This window comes from Oncorhynchus clarkii, chromosome 17 (assembly GCF_045791955.1).
Source record: "Oncorhynchus clarkii lewisi isolate Uvic-CL-2024 chromosome 17, UVic_Ocla_1.0, whole genome shotgun sequence".
In the NCBI taxonomy this organism is placed as follows: domain Eukaryota; kingdom Metazoa; phylum Chordata; class Actinopteri; order Salmoniformes; family Salmonidae; genus Oncorhynchus; species Oncorhynchus clarkii.
Window position 1 is genome coordinate 12126977 of NC_092163.1, and position 17410 is coordinate 12144386.

General features: G+C 45.5%; 1 protein-coding gene across 1 annotated transcript in view; it reads right to left on the reverse strand.

Moving 5' to 3' along the window:
* Positions 1-17410, reverse strand: part of LOC139369581 (xylosyltransferase 1-like) — a 131288-nt gene that overhangs the window by 63591 nt on the left and 50287 nt on the right. Inside the window, exon 2 of the mRNA XM_071108830.1 lies at positions 2459-3095. Within this exon, the coding sequence (XP_070964931.1) occupies positions 2459-3095 (637 nt within the window). The remainder of the gene's footprint in view (positions 1-2458; positions 3096-17410) is intronic.

Below are 17410 nucleotides of genomic sequence, written 5' to 3' on the forward strand. Positions count from 1 at the left end.
ACTATATCTACTAACTCACCCTCTATGGTACAGTAACAGTAGTAACACTATATCTACTAACTCACCCTCTATGGTACAGTAACAGTATATCTATTAACTCACCCTCTATGGGACAGTAACAGTAGTACCACTATATCTACTAATTCACCCTCTATGGTACAGTAACAGTAGTAACACTATATCTACTAACTCACCCTCTATGGGACAATAACAGTATATCTATTAACTCACCCTCTATGGGACAGTAACAGTATATCTATTAACTCACCCTCTATGGGACAGTAACAGTAGTAACACTATATCTACTAATTCACCCTCTATGGTACAGTAACAGTAGTAACACTATATCTACTAATTCACCCTCTATGGTACAGTAACAGTAGTAACACTATATCTACTAACTCACCCTCTATGGGACAGTAACAGTATATCTATTAACTCACCCTCTATGGTACAGTAACAGTAGTAACAGTATATCTACAGTATTAACTCACCCTCTATGGTACAGTAACAGTATATCTATTAACTCACCCTCTATGGTACAGTAACAGTATATCTATTAACTCACCCTCTATGGGACAGTAACAGTAGTAACACTATATCTACTAATTCACCCTCTATGGTACAGTAACAGTAGTAACACTATATCTACTAACTCACCCTCTATGGGACAGTAACAGTATATCTATTAACTCACCCTCTATGGGACAGTAACAGTATATCCACTAATTCACCCTCTATGGTACAGTAACAATAGTAACACTATATCTATTAACTCACCCTCTATGGTACAGTAACAGTATATCTATTAACTCACCCTCTATGGTACAGTAACAGTAGTAACACTATATCTACTAACTCACCCTCTATGGTACAGTAACAGTAGTAACACTATATCTACTAACTCACCCTCTATGGTACAGTAACAGTATATCTATTAACTCACCCTCTATGGGACAGTAACAGTAGTAACACTATATCTACTAATTCACCCTCTATGGTACAGTAACAGTAGTAACACTATATCTACTAACTCACCCTCTATGGGACAGTAACAGTATATATATTAACTCACCCTCTATGGGACAGTAACAGTATATCTATTAACTCACCCTCTATGGGACAGTAACAGTAGTAACACTATATCTACTAATTCACCCTCTATGGTACAGTAACAGTAGTAACACTATATCTACTAACTCACCCTCTATGGTACAGTAACAGTAGTAACACTATATCTACTAACTCACCCTCTATGGTACAGTAACAGTATATCTATTCACTCACCCTCTATGGGACAGTAACAGTATATCTATTAACTCACCCTCTATGGGACAGTAACAGTAGTAACACTATATCTACTAATTCACCCTCTACGGTACAGTAACAGTAGTAACACTATATCTACTAACTCACCCTCTATGGGACAGTAACAGTATATCTACTAACTCACCCTCTATGGGACAGTAACAGTATATCTACTAACTCACCCTCTATGGGACAGTAACAGTATATCTATTAACTCACCCTCTATGGTACAGTAACAGTAGTAACACTATATCTACTAACTCACCCTCTATGGGACAGTAACAGTAGTAACACTATATCTACTAACTCACCCTCTATGGTACAGTAACAGTAGTAACACTATATCTACTAATTCACCCTCTACGGTACAGTAACAGTAGTAACACTATATCTACTAACTCACCCTCTATGGGACAGTAACAGTATATCTACTAACTCACCCTCTATGGGACAGTAACAGTATATCTACTAACTCACCCTCTATGGGACAGTAACAGTATATCTATTAACTCACCCTCTATGGTACAGTAACAGTAGTAACACTATATCTACTAATTCACCCTCTATGGTACAGTAACAGTAGTAACACTATATCTACTAACTCACCCTCTATGGTACAGTAACAGTAGTAACACTATATCTACTAACTCACCCTCTATGGTACAGTAACAGTATATCTATTCACTCACCCTCTATGGGACAGTAACAGTATATCTATTAACTCACCCTCTATGGGACAGTAACAGTAGTAACACTATATCTACTAATTCACCCTCTACGGTACAGTAACAGTAGTAACACTATATCTACTAACTCACCCTCTATGGGACAGTAACAGTATATCTACTAACTCACCCTCTATGGGACAGTAACAGTATATCTACTAACTCACCCTCTATGGGACAGTAACAGTATATCTATTAACTCACCCTCTATGGTACAGTAACAGTAGTAACACTATATCTACTAACTCACCCTCTATGGGACAGTAACAGTAGTAACACTATATCTACTAACTCACCCTCTATGGTACAGTAACAGTAGTAACACTATATCTACTAACTCACCCTCTATGGGACAGTAACAGTAGTAACACTATATCTACTAACTCACCCTCTATGGGACAGTAACACTATATCTACTAACTCACCCTCTATGCGACAGTAGCGGGTGACCTTCTCAGGCATCAGTTGACCTTCCTTGTGTCTGCAGTACACTTCAGCTATCTGCTGCCGGCACTCCTTGGTCTTGGCTCTGGACAGAGCCGAAATTGCTTCCTTCCCACTGATCTCACACTTGGGCGGCTGGTCGTAAACAACCTCCAATGGAGCCGCAGTCGCCTGCTTCCTGGTTTGATGCTGGTGTTGGTGTCTATGTTGAGTCTGGGGGTGGGACTGCGACTGTGGGTAAGTCTGAGCCTGACCCTGGCTCTGTGGCTGTGAAGAGCGGCTGTGGTGGTTCCTGGAGCCCACCCCGGCTCCAACCGCTTTCGGGCCCACAGGAAGTGAGCCATTCTGGGCTACGGCTCGTCCGTACTGGAGGACCTCGTTGGAGCTCCGGCTGAAAATTGGAACGTTATCCTTCCAGGTTGCCTGTTCGGCATGGGCCTTCTCCTGCAGCCTCTCCCTGCGTTTGTTACTGTCAGCGCCCCCTGGAGGCTGGCGCTGGGGCTGCGAACGGGCGCCAAAGTTACTATTGTCTATGTTCTCAAAGTCTTTGGGCACAGAGTTCTCATTGTTGCTGTCCACTCTGACTTTCTCCTTGGGGCGGTGGGAATAGTAGCCATCCTGTGAGAAGAGGAGACGGAGAGAGCAGATTAGTTTCATTGTTGTTGGTTTTTATTTGAACGTAATTTAGTTCGGAACTAATTCTTATTTACAATGATGCGAGAAGGGAAGAATGGAGTAAATGAGAGAGAAGGGGGAATGAGGAGGGGGAGGAAAGAGGAGAAGGAAAGAGGGGAGGAAACGGACAGAGGTGGAGGAAAGGGGAAAGAGAGAGAGAAGGAAAGGAGAAGATGGGAGGAAAGAGAAGGATAGATAATGAGAGAAGAGGGGGGGAGGGGATAGGGGGGCACAAACAAGCAGAACCAGATCTGTGGTGAGGGAGCCAGTGAGGCACATATCAAATGTCAGATTACCAATCAACATGCCACACACACCAAGCAGCTTAACAGAACCAAGAGGCATGAAATTAAGTAGCATTAACTTATTGACTCCCTCCGCTCCCTGCCACAACACAACAAGGTGCAACCTGACTGGCTGACTGGGCCTATCGCCACGGTGACGACGGGGATGAGGACTACTTTCTGTGGCTGTGTGCGTGTCATCATCAGATTAGTACCGATTTCAATTAACTTTTCCCCTGACGAGCCTGTCATCCCGTAAACAGATTACCAAGGGGGATAAAGCACCGGAATGTGATTCTGTGTGTGTGTGTGTGGTGTGTGGGTGTCGTGTGTGTTTGTGTGTGTAAGCATTCAGGGAACACACGTATTCTCTTATTCCACATTTTTCGGAGCCACGTGATATTATGGAATTACAATAGTGTGGCGTGTGAAAAGGAGGCAGTGTGTGTGTCGCTGCCGTGTGTGTTTGTGTGTGTGTGTGTGTGTGTGTGTGTGTGTGTTTGCAGCCCCTGTTTGTGTGCTTTGAGCCAAGATCTGAATGTACAACTTTCCCATCTTTCCACCAGAACAAGCTGAGAGAGAGGGAGGGATGGAGAGAGTGAGGGATGGAGAGAGTGAGAGGGGGATGACAAGGAGGAGAGGAGAGCGTTGACATGCGGGAGAGTTCTGCCGCACCTCGGAGCACTCGCTTCACTGAAATGTTCCCCGACGCATCAAATGGAACAGGCGAGAGAGCTTCCTCTGCCTACCTGGCTCAGACGCCGTGAAACACACACACTTCGCTAGACAGGCGGAGAGCGAGGGAGGAGAGCAAATGTGTGTGTGTGTGTGAGAGAGGAAGGGCAAATAACAACAGCGGTGGGAGAGGATATAGAGCTCCAGTACAAGCTGAGGCTTCATGTGTCTCTCTGTTTACAGTCACAGCTGATAGCGAGAGAGAGGTGAGAGAACGAGCGAGGTGAGAGAGAGGTGATAGAGAGAGAGAGGTGAGAGAGAGAGAAGTGAGAGAGGTGAGAGAGAGAGGTGATAGAGAGAGAGGTGAGAGAGCGAGAGAGAAGCGAGAGAGAGTTGAGAGAGCGAGAGAGAAGTGAGAGAGAGAGAGGTGAGGGAACGAGAGAGAAGTGAGAGAGCGAGAGAAGTGAGAGAACAAGAGAGAACGAGAGAGAAGTGAGAGATGATAGAGAGAGAGAGAGAGAGAGAAGTGATAGAGAGAGAGGATAGAGAGAGAGAGAGGTGATAGAGAGCGAGAGAGAGAGGTGATAGAGAGAGAGAGAGAGAGAGAGAGGTGATAGAGATCGAGAGAGAGGTGATAGAGAGCGAGAGAGGTGATTGAGAGAGAGGATAGAGAGAGAACGAGAGTGAGAGAGAGCAAGAGTGAGGTGATAGAAAGAGAGAGGGGGGTGATAGAGAGAGAGTGAGAGAGAAATGGAGAGCAAGACATTGACAGAGCAGGAGATTCAGGCAGAGAATGAGTGAAAGTGAGCAAATGAGAGAGAGAAGTGCAGTGAAAAGGATAGAGAGAGAGAAGAGAGGGAGCAAGGAGCGAGAAAAGCCAGACGTCAAGAGAGAGAGAGAGAGAGAGAGGTGAAAAGGAGAGACCGAGAGAGGCGCACTGCTCGGTAAGGAAATGCATTTCTCTCCCCTAAAGCCAGCCTGTTATCAGCACATCAACCTCTTCTCTCTGCAAACACCTTGTGTCTGAGCCTATTACAGAGGTGGAAGACTGAGACAGAGACAAGTAGGGAGACAGAAGAGGAGGGAGGGCCGGAGAGAGAGGGGTAGGGGGGTGGAGAGAGGGGAGGGGTGGGCATTTTTGAGAGATTTATGATAGATCTTTCTAATCGTTTGCAAAACACTCTTACTGTCAGTTCTCTCTCTAAATTCAATTCAATTCAATTAAAATGGTCTTTATTGACATGGGGAACATATGTTTACATTGCCAAAGCAAGTGGAATAAACGATAAACAAAAATGAGAAGAAACAACAAAACAAAAACCCTGAAAATGTAAATGAACAGTAAACATTTCACTCACAAAAGGTACAGCTGTCTTTTAACAATCTCTCAATTCAATTGGCTTTATTTGCATGGGGAAACGTGTTTACATTGAGAAGCAAGTGAAATAGACAATCCACAAAAATGTAAATAAGCAAGGGGAAATAAACCATCAGAAATGAACAGTGAACATTACACTCAGAAAAGTTTGACTATGTACAGTGTTGCATCATATGTGCAAATAGCGAAAGTACCCTCTTCATTACACCCACTGATTCTCTTAAACCTCAACCTCGTTCAAATCACCTCCAACCCACCTGCTGCCACAACTGGGTCACCGCCTCTCTTCTCCTCTGTGTGTGTGTGTGTGTGTGTGGCGGTTCACAGCTGCTGTGTTATACCGGCTGAGGTAATACACGTTAGAAGATGTTAATCCTCTATGTAACAGCTGCCCTACACTACCGATCACCTTCAAATATCCAGAGAGAGAGAGAGAGAGAGAGAGAGAGAGAGAGAGAGGAGAGAAAGAGAGAGAGAGAGAGAGAGAGAGAGAGAGAGATAGAGAATAGAAAGAGAGAGAGAGAGAGAGAATAGAAAGAGAGAGAGAGAGAGAGAGAGAGAGAGAGAGAATAGAAAGAGAGAGAGAGAGAGAGAATAGAAAGAGAGAGAGAGAGAATAGAAAGAGAGAGGAGTGTAGTTTAAAAAGAGCACATGTTAGCCCTGGAGCAGCAGATATCCCTGGCTTTGCGTGGGCCGTGAGAGACATGAGAAGAAGGGACACGGTTGGAATCGCAGGAAAGCCCAAATCCAAACGCATTAAATCTGTTGTCTTCATCTTTTAACTGTCTCTATTTGAAATAGAAAAGTGTTGAGCCCAACAGCACAGCAGGCCTCTGGCTAAATCAACAGGGTTGTTCTCTGATCTGCGAATCACTGGATTTAATAAGGCATTTCTGCATTCAAAAGTATAAAAAAACATGTTGTATAATGAAACCGGGGGGTGAATATGATTCACATGAGGAGAAATAAATACTTCTGTTCCTCTGTTCTTCTCTCTATCTCTTTGTCTCATTCCGATTCCTCTCCCCCTCTCTCTCCTGATTCCTAGTTTCTGTCCTCTCTCCCCCTCTCTCTCCTGATCCCTAGTTTCTGTCCTCTCTCCCCCTCTCTCTCCTGATCCCTAGTTTCTTTCCTCTCTCTCTTTCTACTGCCCTTCATTTCCTCTCTCTCTTTCTACTGCCCTTCATTTCCTCTCTCTTTTTCTACTGCCCTTCATTTCCTCTCTCTCTTTCTACTGCCCTTCATTTCCTCTCTCTCTTTCTACTGCCCTTCATTTCCTTTCTCTCTTTCTACTGCCCTTCATTTCCTCTCTCTCTTTCTACTGCCCTTCATTTCCTCTCTCTCGTTCTACTGCCCTTCATTTCCTCTCTCTCTTTCTACTGCCCTTCATTTCCTCTCTCTCTTTCTACTGCCCTTCATTTCCTCTCTCTCTTTCTACTGCCCTTCATTTCCTCTCTCTCGTTCTACTGCCCTTCATTTCCTCTCTCTCTTTCTACTGCCCTTCATTTCCTCTCTCTCTTTCTACTGCCCTTAATTTCCTCTCTCTCTTTCTACTGCCCTTCATTTCCTCTCTCTCTTTCTACTGCCCTTCATTTCCTCTCTCTCTTTCTACTGCCCTTCATTTCCTCTCTCTCTTTCTACTGCCCTTCATTTTCTCTCTCTCTCCCTCTCTCTTCCTCTCTCTCCCTCTCTCCCCCTCTCTCTCCCTCTCTCCCCCTCTCTCTTCCTCTCTCTCCCTCTCTCTCCCTCTCTCCCCCTCTCTCTCCCTCTCTCTCCCTCTTGCGTTTAAAGGACTTCTCTCTCTTTAATCTCAGTCTGTGTTTAACTCTGTGGGGACAGAGCAGGGGGCTCTTAGAGAGGAAAAGATGGGGAAATGGACAATTAATAGCCCAGGGATGGTGAGGCTAGGAAGCTAAGCCATTAGGGTGTGTGCGCGCGTGTGTGCTTGGTTATCGATCACTAGGGGGAATCTGTCTTTTCCTACAGTGTGCTTTGGGGAGGCCAAGCCCGGTTCGCCTGACACGCGGTCGCTTACTAAACCCCCTTCTCAACCCCCTTCGCCCCTCTCGGCCCCAATCGCTCAGCGAGAGAGAATGTAAGCAGGTAAAAGGGTAAACGTTCGGGCTATCCATCATTGCAGGTAGGAGGGCTGGGGCAATGGAGTGAGGGACTGAGGCTGGAACTCTGACTGAACCACCCCCACCTACAAGGGATGGTTTGGTCCATTTGTCATACTGTACACCTCATACCGGCTCATTCCATTTACCCCATGTCCTTTACCACAGGGGAGAAAGGGAGATACTTCATCTGGCCTGCACCCCCCCATTCTCCAATCTCCTTTCAACTTCATATCTCTCACACCACAGCTGCTCAGGCATACCCACTCTCCCTCTCCTCCTCCCCTCATCTCTCACTCCAGGGGGGAAATCTGTTCATTTCTCAAATTCTACCTGCACACTGGCACTACCCTTCCCTCCCTCCTTCCCTCCATCCTCCATCCCTATTGTCATTTACTGTACTGGTCCCCTGGTGAACCTTAGCAGCAGCACTGAACACATCACTTTAAATCTGGCCCTCGTTTTACTGGCTATTTCTCCCACATGGGGCCAACTCAGATGAGCTATGGCTCCCATACACACTCAATCAACTGCTATCTGACAAATCGTTCTCTCTCACACCGCACGCACACACACACAGACACACACGCACGCACGCACACAGACTCCATCTATCGGTTAACTACAGCTGTTTCTATCTCTTTTTCCCTGCAGAGAAACATGCCATCTCTGCAAGGCTATGACGTAACAGCCATGGAACTGGCCTTTTGGGTAATGAGGAGAGCTGGTCAGTAATGGGGGAAACATTCAGTAATAAGCATTCCTGTACTGATGAAAATCAGCAGCACTTACATTACAATTTGTAATATCAAATTTCAAATCAAATCAAATGTATTTATATAGCCCTTCGTACATCAGCTGATATCTCAAAGTGCTGTACAGAAACCCAGCCTAAAACCTCAAACAGCAAGCAATGCAGGTGTAGAAGCACGGTGGCTAGGAAAAACTACCTAGAAAGGTCAAAACCTAGGAAGAAACCTAGAGAGGAACCAGGCTAATACAATAGCTACAATGCTAAAGAAAGCCTCTGTTTGTAATACAATAGCTACAATGCTAAAGTAAGCCTCTGTTTGTAATACAATAGCTACAATGCTAAAGTAAGCCTCTGCTTGTAATACAATAGCTACAATGCTAAAGTAAGCCTCTGTTTGTAAGGTTGGGATACTGAAACATCAACTATGAGGTGACACTAAAGAATGAGAACATGGAGCTCCAGAAGTAAACCCAGAGACGGCAGAGCAAGAGAGACATCCCACTCCCTAATCTATTCTGGTTTATATACAGCCAATGAACTAAACAGACCAGACCCAGCTGCCAATGCATTGGTGCCTATGGGAAAGCCACCCCGTGAAGCAGACCAGTCCGGAACTGACCATTTTCTCAGATATGTAAACGGCCTGAGTGGGACATCTTCATTTATCCACTATCTTTGGCAAACGATCATCTCAAATCAGTTCACACATCAGTCTCCTCCTTACCCATCTGCCTCGTCAGACATGACTAATTAAACTGGCCTGCCGTAGGTTAGCAGGCCACACATGACACGTGCTGCTGGATCCTTCATCATGTGTTGAGGTGGTCGCGGTGATCAGGCACTCTGTGGGGCAGCCTCAGTCGTCAGTCAGGATCCCCTGCTGTGTCGTTAAAGCTCTTACATAATTACCTAGATGTAAAAAGCGCTGATCCCTGTGCCAGCCCCGCTTCCTGTTACGAACCACGGACGCTGGCTACAAACACTACAGGAACACGGCTGGAGGTATAGTATCTGAACCCAGGTCTGCTCCAAGCTGCGATATGTCTCATATCAACTGTTTAAGCCACATTACTTCTTGCCTCAACGCACATGTATTCATGTGTATACTTAGAGTATACTTAGAGCACAGGAGGCTGCTGAGGGGAGGAACGGAGCGAATGGTATCAAAACCTGGGAACCACGTGTTGGATGTATTTGTTACCATTCCACTTATTCACTGATTCCGCTCCGGCCAATACCACGAGCCCGTCCTCCCCAATTAAGGTGCCACCAACCTCCTGTGACTTAGAGCACACTGAGTACGTTGCAGAAAGTACCAACCTTGGATAAGAGCTGTGTCTTTTATTTGACGCTTAAAGTGCTTTCAACATTTTACAATGTGCTTTTAACTCATACCTGAACATTGTTTTTCCTGAACATTACGGCGTGCCCACCCCTCTCTCTCTCTCTCTCTCTCTCTCTCTCCCTCCCTCCCTCCCTCTGCCTATTTCTGTTCTCGCTCTCTTTCATGGCTTCGACTGAAGGAATGCTGGTCACATGCATTGTGTGTGTGTGTGTGTGTGTGTGTGTGTAGCCATGCTGAATGAGCTGCGAGAGTCTTTGGTATGCGCGGCAGCGCCGCACACGCACACCACACACACACACACACACACACACACACACACACACACACTTCAATAAATACCTTTCATATAGAGTGTGTGTGTGGTACTGTTACACTGAAAATGTGAGGCGTTATGCCACCAATCTTGTGACTGTGAAAAATATGCAGCAATATCAGAAACACTCCAGAAGAGGAAATGGTCCTCGAGACTGGACTCTCTTTGCAAAGAGAAATGTTTACCTCAGAAACACAGAGGAAATGGTCCTCGAGACTGGCCTCTCTTTGCAAAGAGAGATGTTTACCTCAGAAACACAGAGGAAATGGTCCTTGAGACTGGCCTCTCTTTGCAAAGAGAAATGTTTACCTCAGAAACACAGAGGAAATGGTCCTTGAGACTGGCCTCTCTTTGCAAAGAGAAATGTTTACCTCAGAAACACAGAGGAAATGGTCCTTGAGACTGGCCTCTCTTTGCAAAGAGAGATGTTTACCTCAGAAACACAGAGGAAATGGTCCTCGAGACTGGCCTCTCTTTGCAAAGAGAAATGTTTACCTCAGAAACACAGAGGAAATGGTCCTCGAGACTGGCCTCTCTTTGCAAAGAGAGATGTTTACTTCAGAAACACAGAGGAAATGGTCCTCGAGACTGGCCTCTCTTTGCAAAGAGAAATGTTTACCTCAGAAACACAGAGGAAATGGTCCTCGAGACTGGCCTCTTTGCAAATAGAAATGTTTACCTCAGAAAACACATCCATTACAAAGTAGCCTGTATTCACCTGAACAACATAGCTCTTTAGGGCAACTTCAAGTCGACAAGTCTTTCCACGCTCCCCTTCTATCTACAATGCAAATAAGTATCTAGTCGCTTCTCAAAAATACCAACTCAACTTCTCAGAAAAGCTTTCTCAGCTAATTTGGGGATTTAAAATAGCCCAACTTCAAAGGCTACTGTAATTCCGGAAATGAATGTTAAATATGCGGACATTTTCAACGTCTGGTGTTGGGACATTGTCATATGTGGCCGTAATGTAGCCTCCCAACTGGGCAAAAACCCAAAAACCCAGTCCAAAAACCCAGAAAATGGAACTATCAACTAAAACTTCCTCAAAAATGATGTTCTCACTTCCTTTAAAAACCAAACACTTTCCACACACTTTATAACAAAAATCTCAATACAAAAACATACACACACACACATATATATATATATATATATATATATATGAAAAAGCCCCTTTGAGAAACAGGAGGAACCCGTGTGGAGAGGCTGGTTTGCAGTACAGATAGAAAGTACAGATATTAATATGATTCCCTATGGGGGAGCTCCTACTTAAAGACATTTCCTAAGCAGGTTTACTAGAGTGAAAATTAAAGAAAAGGGTCTGTATCCCAAATGGCTCCCTATTCCCTACATAGGGCTCTGGTCAAAAGTAGTGCACTGTGGGCGCTGGTCAAAAGTAGTAAGTACCCTTACATATGGAATAGGGTGCAATTTGGGACGTATCGGGGGTTTTCTGGAGCTCTCTGGGAGTTCACTTGTCCCTGGGCAATCTCCAATCTACAGCTGAAAATGTCCCCTCAGACTTTACGTAGCATGTGTTAGTCCTACAGCTGAATATGTCTGCAGCCACTAAAGACTGTAGCCGTCATGTACTCCAGACTGTATCATATGTATGAGTCATGTGCAGTAGTATTTACAGAGGATATTACATTGGGGTCAATTATATTTCAACTCCCCCAGACGGTTGAGGAAATTGAATTGAAAGTGACTTGGTGATGTGAAAATTCCCTGTGATTCACATTTCGGTTCATTTTATTTCACAGAGTTGAAAAACAAACACCCCGAATGATCCATTCTATCTAACACGGTAATGTAGGATGTTGTTAGCACTTCGATGAAATCAAATAAATGTTACAAAAAGAAGGGAGGTAGGCAGGATTCCAGACTTCCTCTGTCTCATTATGCTGCCAACATACTGTCTCAACTCCAGCCACTTTAATACTGGAAAAATGTATGTAAAAAATGTATCACTAGCCACTTTAAACAATGCCACTTAATATGTTTACATACCCTACATTACTCATCTCAAATGTATATACTGCACTCAATACCATCTACTGCATCTTGCCTATGTCGTTCTGTAGCATCACTCATTCATTTATCTTTATGTACATATTCTTCATCCCTTTACACTTGTGTGTATAAGGTAGTTGTTGTGAAATTGTTAGGTTAGATTACTTGTTGGTTATTACTGCATTGTCGGATCTAGAAGCACAAGCATTTCGCTACATTCGCATTAACATCTGATAACTATGTGTATGTGACAAATAAAATTGGATTTGATTTTGCCTTCTCCATAAAGGAAGTCTATATCAGAGCAGTTTACATGGCCGGATTACAACACAAACACACACACACACCCCCCCCCCCCCCCACACACACACACACACACACACACACACACACACACACACACACACACACACATCCCCCCCTCCCACATATACACACCCAGCCTCCTCTCTCCTCCATGTCTCACACATCCCCAGGCCAGAGGGAGAAGGTGACAGTACAGAGGTGATAGTGGTGGCCAGCCACCCTTGGGCCACAGACAAACACATGGGGTCACCCAGGGGCCACCCAGAGGGACACATAGGACAGAGACTAGGGTCAGACATCCAGCCTCCATACCAGGCCTGGCCAGTGACAACAACAATCCTGGACCAGAGAGTCCACTGTTTCCCCATACTGTACATAGAGTCAAATATCACTCTATTCTCCATAAACCTTCTACCCCCCCCACCCCACCCCTTTCTCCCGTCTCAATGAACCATGGGACTTACCATATGACATAGTGAAAATAAATCAGTCTGGCATCAAATCATGTGTCTATCTCTCAAGGGGCATAAAGGACCCTTAAAAGACCATGAGAAGATACTGTCAGTTCACCCCTAATGTTCCCCCTACTCTCTCTTTCCCATAAAACCAGTGGCCCTTCACATCGAAGCAGCTCTGAATAGACCCTCGTCACATGACCCGAGTCGTATCTCACCAAGGGCATCACAGAACCATCTTGTCTCTCTCTGTGGAATGACACCGCTATTTAAATCAATTGTGCATCGTGAAATTTCACACAACCTCTTTTCTTCTTCTCTGCTACTTGACAGTGATTGAACCGCACAGCCATGGCCATTCCATTCACCACGGTGCGATGTGACAGTGGGAGAATGAGAGAAGGATGAGGAGGAGGAGGAGAGATAATCTCCCTACGACATCATCAAGTCCCCTTTAAAAGAAGCTATAGTGTGGTTATTGTTCACTTTACAGGAGGGCTACTCCAGCTGACATATAGAGGAGATGTGTGTGTGTGTGTGTGTGTGTGGGGGGGGGTGGGGTTGTGTGTTCATGCTAATGTGTGAGGAGCAGGGGGTACAATGCATAGAACCAGGGAGCCCTCCCCCCAACAACAACAAAGTAGGGGACAGAGAGGAGGGGGGATGAGGGAGGGTTTGTGTGAGAGACTAACAGAGAGAGGGGCTTTGGTGAATTCTCCCAATCTCCCCCCGCTTCAGTGCACTGGTGAGAAAGCAGTTTGAAAGCTGTTTTGACTGTGTGTGTGTGTGTGTGTGTGTGTGTGTGTGTGTGTGTGTGTGTGTGTGTGTGTGTGTGTGTGTGTGTGTGTGTGTTTGTGTTGACTTTGTGATGTCCGGTCTGTAGTCACTGTGTCAGTGGGCATTACTGGCATTCAACGAGCATGACCCACAAGCCCAGAGTGACATCATGTGCCTGTGCCCAAGAACATTAAGGTAACCTGCCTAAATGACTACCGACCCGTAGCACTCACGTCTGTAGCCATGAAGTGCTTCAAAAGGCTGGCCATGGCTCACACTAAGCTAAGGACCCTGGGACTAAGCTAAGGACCCTGGGACTAAACACCTCCCTCTGCAACTGGATCCTGTACTTCCTGACGGGCCGCCCCCAGGTGGTAAGGGTAGGTAACAACACATCCGCCATGCTGATCCTCAACACAGGGGCCCCTCAGGGGTGCGTGCTCAGCTCCCTCCTGCATTACCCTGTTCACTCTTTAATTACTTGTTACTTTTATCTCTTATTCTTATCCATATTTTTTTAAACTGCACTGTTGGTTAAGGGCTTGTAAGTAAGCATTTCACGACAAGGCTGTATTTGACGCATACCGACGCATAATAACATTTGATTTGATTTGATCATCGCCATGACAACACCACATAAGACAACAAGGAAGTATTGAGGAACTACTTCAAAATGTACTGTAGGCTACAGGAGTACACTTTTCACTTCATCAAATTAAGATGGAATACTTTTTGATAGAATAACATTTACATAAAGACACATTTCAAATGAAAGTAACTTTTTGATTAGATTAAATATAGATTACTAATTACTGTAGTTGACCTCGGGAAGACAGATGGTGGTAAAAAGAGGATCCATTAATTCTCTATTCCTCCTGTGTGTGTATGATTGTATGTGTGTGTGTGTGTGTGAGTGTGTGTGTGAGAGAGCATGCTAATGCTGTGCAAACATTCTAAATATTTTAAGTTCCACTTTCACATCCCGCCTTAAGCAACCGGACCAGCCCAAATTATATTTTACATCACATAATTATCACATGATTTGAAGTAGTTATGTCAGTTCCTCCATGTCATTATGTTTTAGTTGTGGTATTACCCAGCTTGATTTAATATTTAAAAAAATATAAAAAAAGACTAATTCTAATTAATGCCATTGTATAGGAACCTATTTGTCTCCGACTTGCAAATATTCACTGTTTTCAATCAACCTATTCCAACTTCACATGTGGTCAGAGCCCTTAGTGGTGCAACTTTGTAACAATGGATGGGTTCTGTCCAGAGACCCCATGTGGTCGGCATAATGCCTTGGCCATCATCATTCACACTAAACCCAACAATGCAATTTACAATACATCCTCAGAGGAATACTATCGCTAACCTAGCTACCTAAAACCTCAAAATTGGTGTCTGTGTCTGTGTGTGTGTGTCTGTGTGTCTGTGTGTGTGTGTGTGTCTGTGTCTGTGTCTGTGTGTGCGTGCGCGTGTGTGTGTGTCTGTCTGTGTGTGTGTGTGTGTGCGTGCGTGCGTGTTTGTGTGTGTCTGTGTGTGTCTGTGTGTGTGTGTCTGTGTGTGTGTCTGTGTGTGTGTGTGTGTGTGTGTACAGGTCATGCATCCACAGGGCTGGAATGGAAGGAGTGATACAGATCAGAGGAAAGAAGGGAACACAAAGACGAGTGCAGGATGAGCAGTAAAGAACCCCGACTAGACATAACAGCTAAAAACCAGTGATGAACGGGTGATAACATCAACCTCTCCTGACAATCCTTAAAACTTCCAAATGATCGAAAGATGGAGCCGCGGAGCATAATAAATCGCAGGCGGAGGTACGCTGCCTTCCAAGTGCTACGGCTTCGTCCTAAATGACACCCTATAGGCCCACAGGGCTCTGGTCAAAAGTAGTGCACACCATAGGGAATAGGGTGCCATTTGGGACGCGCATCGATCCTGCCCTGTTCCCCCTCAGGTCCTGTTTGTCTTCATACGACATGACGGAGTGCCCAGAATACTAAATATGACCATACACTAACGCACAGATCATTTGTTTTGTCCCTAGTCATATATTTAAAAAGCAATCATGTTACTTCAATGTTCAACCCGTGTTCCTTTGAAGTCAGGCTGGAGTTCTTGATGTAAAGAAGTCTGACTTCTGTGTTCAGGTGTAGGCTTCTTTACAGCAACCTGGACAATTGAATCTCCCTAATGCTTGTAGGCCAATATACAGTAGACAGGAGTTGTGACTGCTGGAGGTAGAGCAATCCCATAATACTCGTCTCCGGGGGCAAGCTGGTCACCTTGCCTGTGATTTGTGGCTTGCACCCTCCTGCAGGGGGGTGAGGATCAATCGCTAGCACTAAGCCCTGACTGGACTAAGTGGATTGTCTTCATCAAGCCTGGGTCACATGGAGGGGGGGTAGGGAGGGATGAAGGGAGGGAAGGATGATTTCCATGTGCTTGATGCCATTCCATTCACTCCGTTCCAGACATTATTATGAGCTGTCCTCCCCTCAGCAGCGTATGGTAGGCCTAAAGCCTATAGCCTATAGCAGGCCGCTGTATAAAACATCCTTTTTGGGGGGATAAAAGCTTTGGTTGAAAGAGTCCGCTAAATGACCATGCTAAAAGGTTGAACGGCATTCTGCACCCGGAGGTCAGTGATTTCCTCCAAGCTAAACTGAAGGACAATTCCATTCCCCCAGTGTGTTAGTTCTGGCTCCAACCCATTGTCTTCTCTCAACCACCAATCCGGTGTTCCCTAAACAGCCGCTGACCAACGGAGAGCTGTTCCTCAGACATCCTCAGGCTCCATAACTTCTCCAGGTCAATGGACAGCTGTAGCCAGAAGGGAGACGATTGGAGACCCTGGCTGCCACCCCTACACAACAAGTCACAACACCTTGCTCCGAGACACACACACACACACACACACACACACACACACACACACACACACACACACACACACACACACACACATACACTGCACCCAGAGTTAGGGGAGTTAGCTAGAGGAGTTATTAAAGGGAGGCATCAGCAACATTGTGGGTATTAATTTCCTCTGTCTCGGCTGGAAGTACAGGGCCATGCCAAGGCTGAGGCTCAGCCCTGTTGGAAGCGCCTGATACTGGCTGGGGAGGAGAGGACTGTGTGTGTGTGTGTGTGTATGTGTGTGTGTGAGGGGTGGGGGTGGGTGGGGGGGGGGGGCTGTAGCTAATGAAAGACATCATTGGCAGCCCTCAGACATACCCCTCTCCCACACACCCCATTCAAATGTATTGTGTGTGTGTGTACGCATTCGTGCATGTGTGCGATAAATGTGTGTGTTTGCACTAATGTGTGTATGTAATTATGGTCTGTCTGTCACAGAGTGGCCCAAGGCCTAAGGTCCCCTGCTTGGCTAGAGAATTTTGAGCAGTGCCAGTTTTGAGCAGTGCCCCCTGCTTCCTCCTTCCCTCCTTCCTTCTCTCCCTCCATCCCTCCCCAGCCTGGAGAAGTACCAGAATTATTCAGCCATCCCCCCCTCCCTCCGTCCCTCCCTCCCTCCTCGGCCTAGAAGAGTACCAAAAGAACCCAAGTAGCCAGCCCCCTCCCTTTACATTTTCTCTCTCTCTCCATCCCTCCTCAGCCTGGTTGTGTACCTGATGTGCCCAGACAGCCAACCCCCTCTGAGCTGAAGATGTTGTGCTTAGCAGCTTGGCACAGACCAGAGACCAACACAGAACAGAGCAGGACAGATGCGTGCTGATTGGCACAAAGTTTAAAAACACACAAACACCAATACTCAGAGTGGACAACACACGTTAGGGAGGCATGAGGAGTTGGAGAGGCGCAACAAACACAC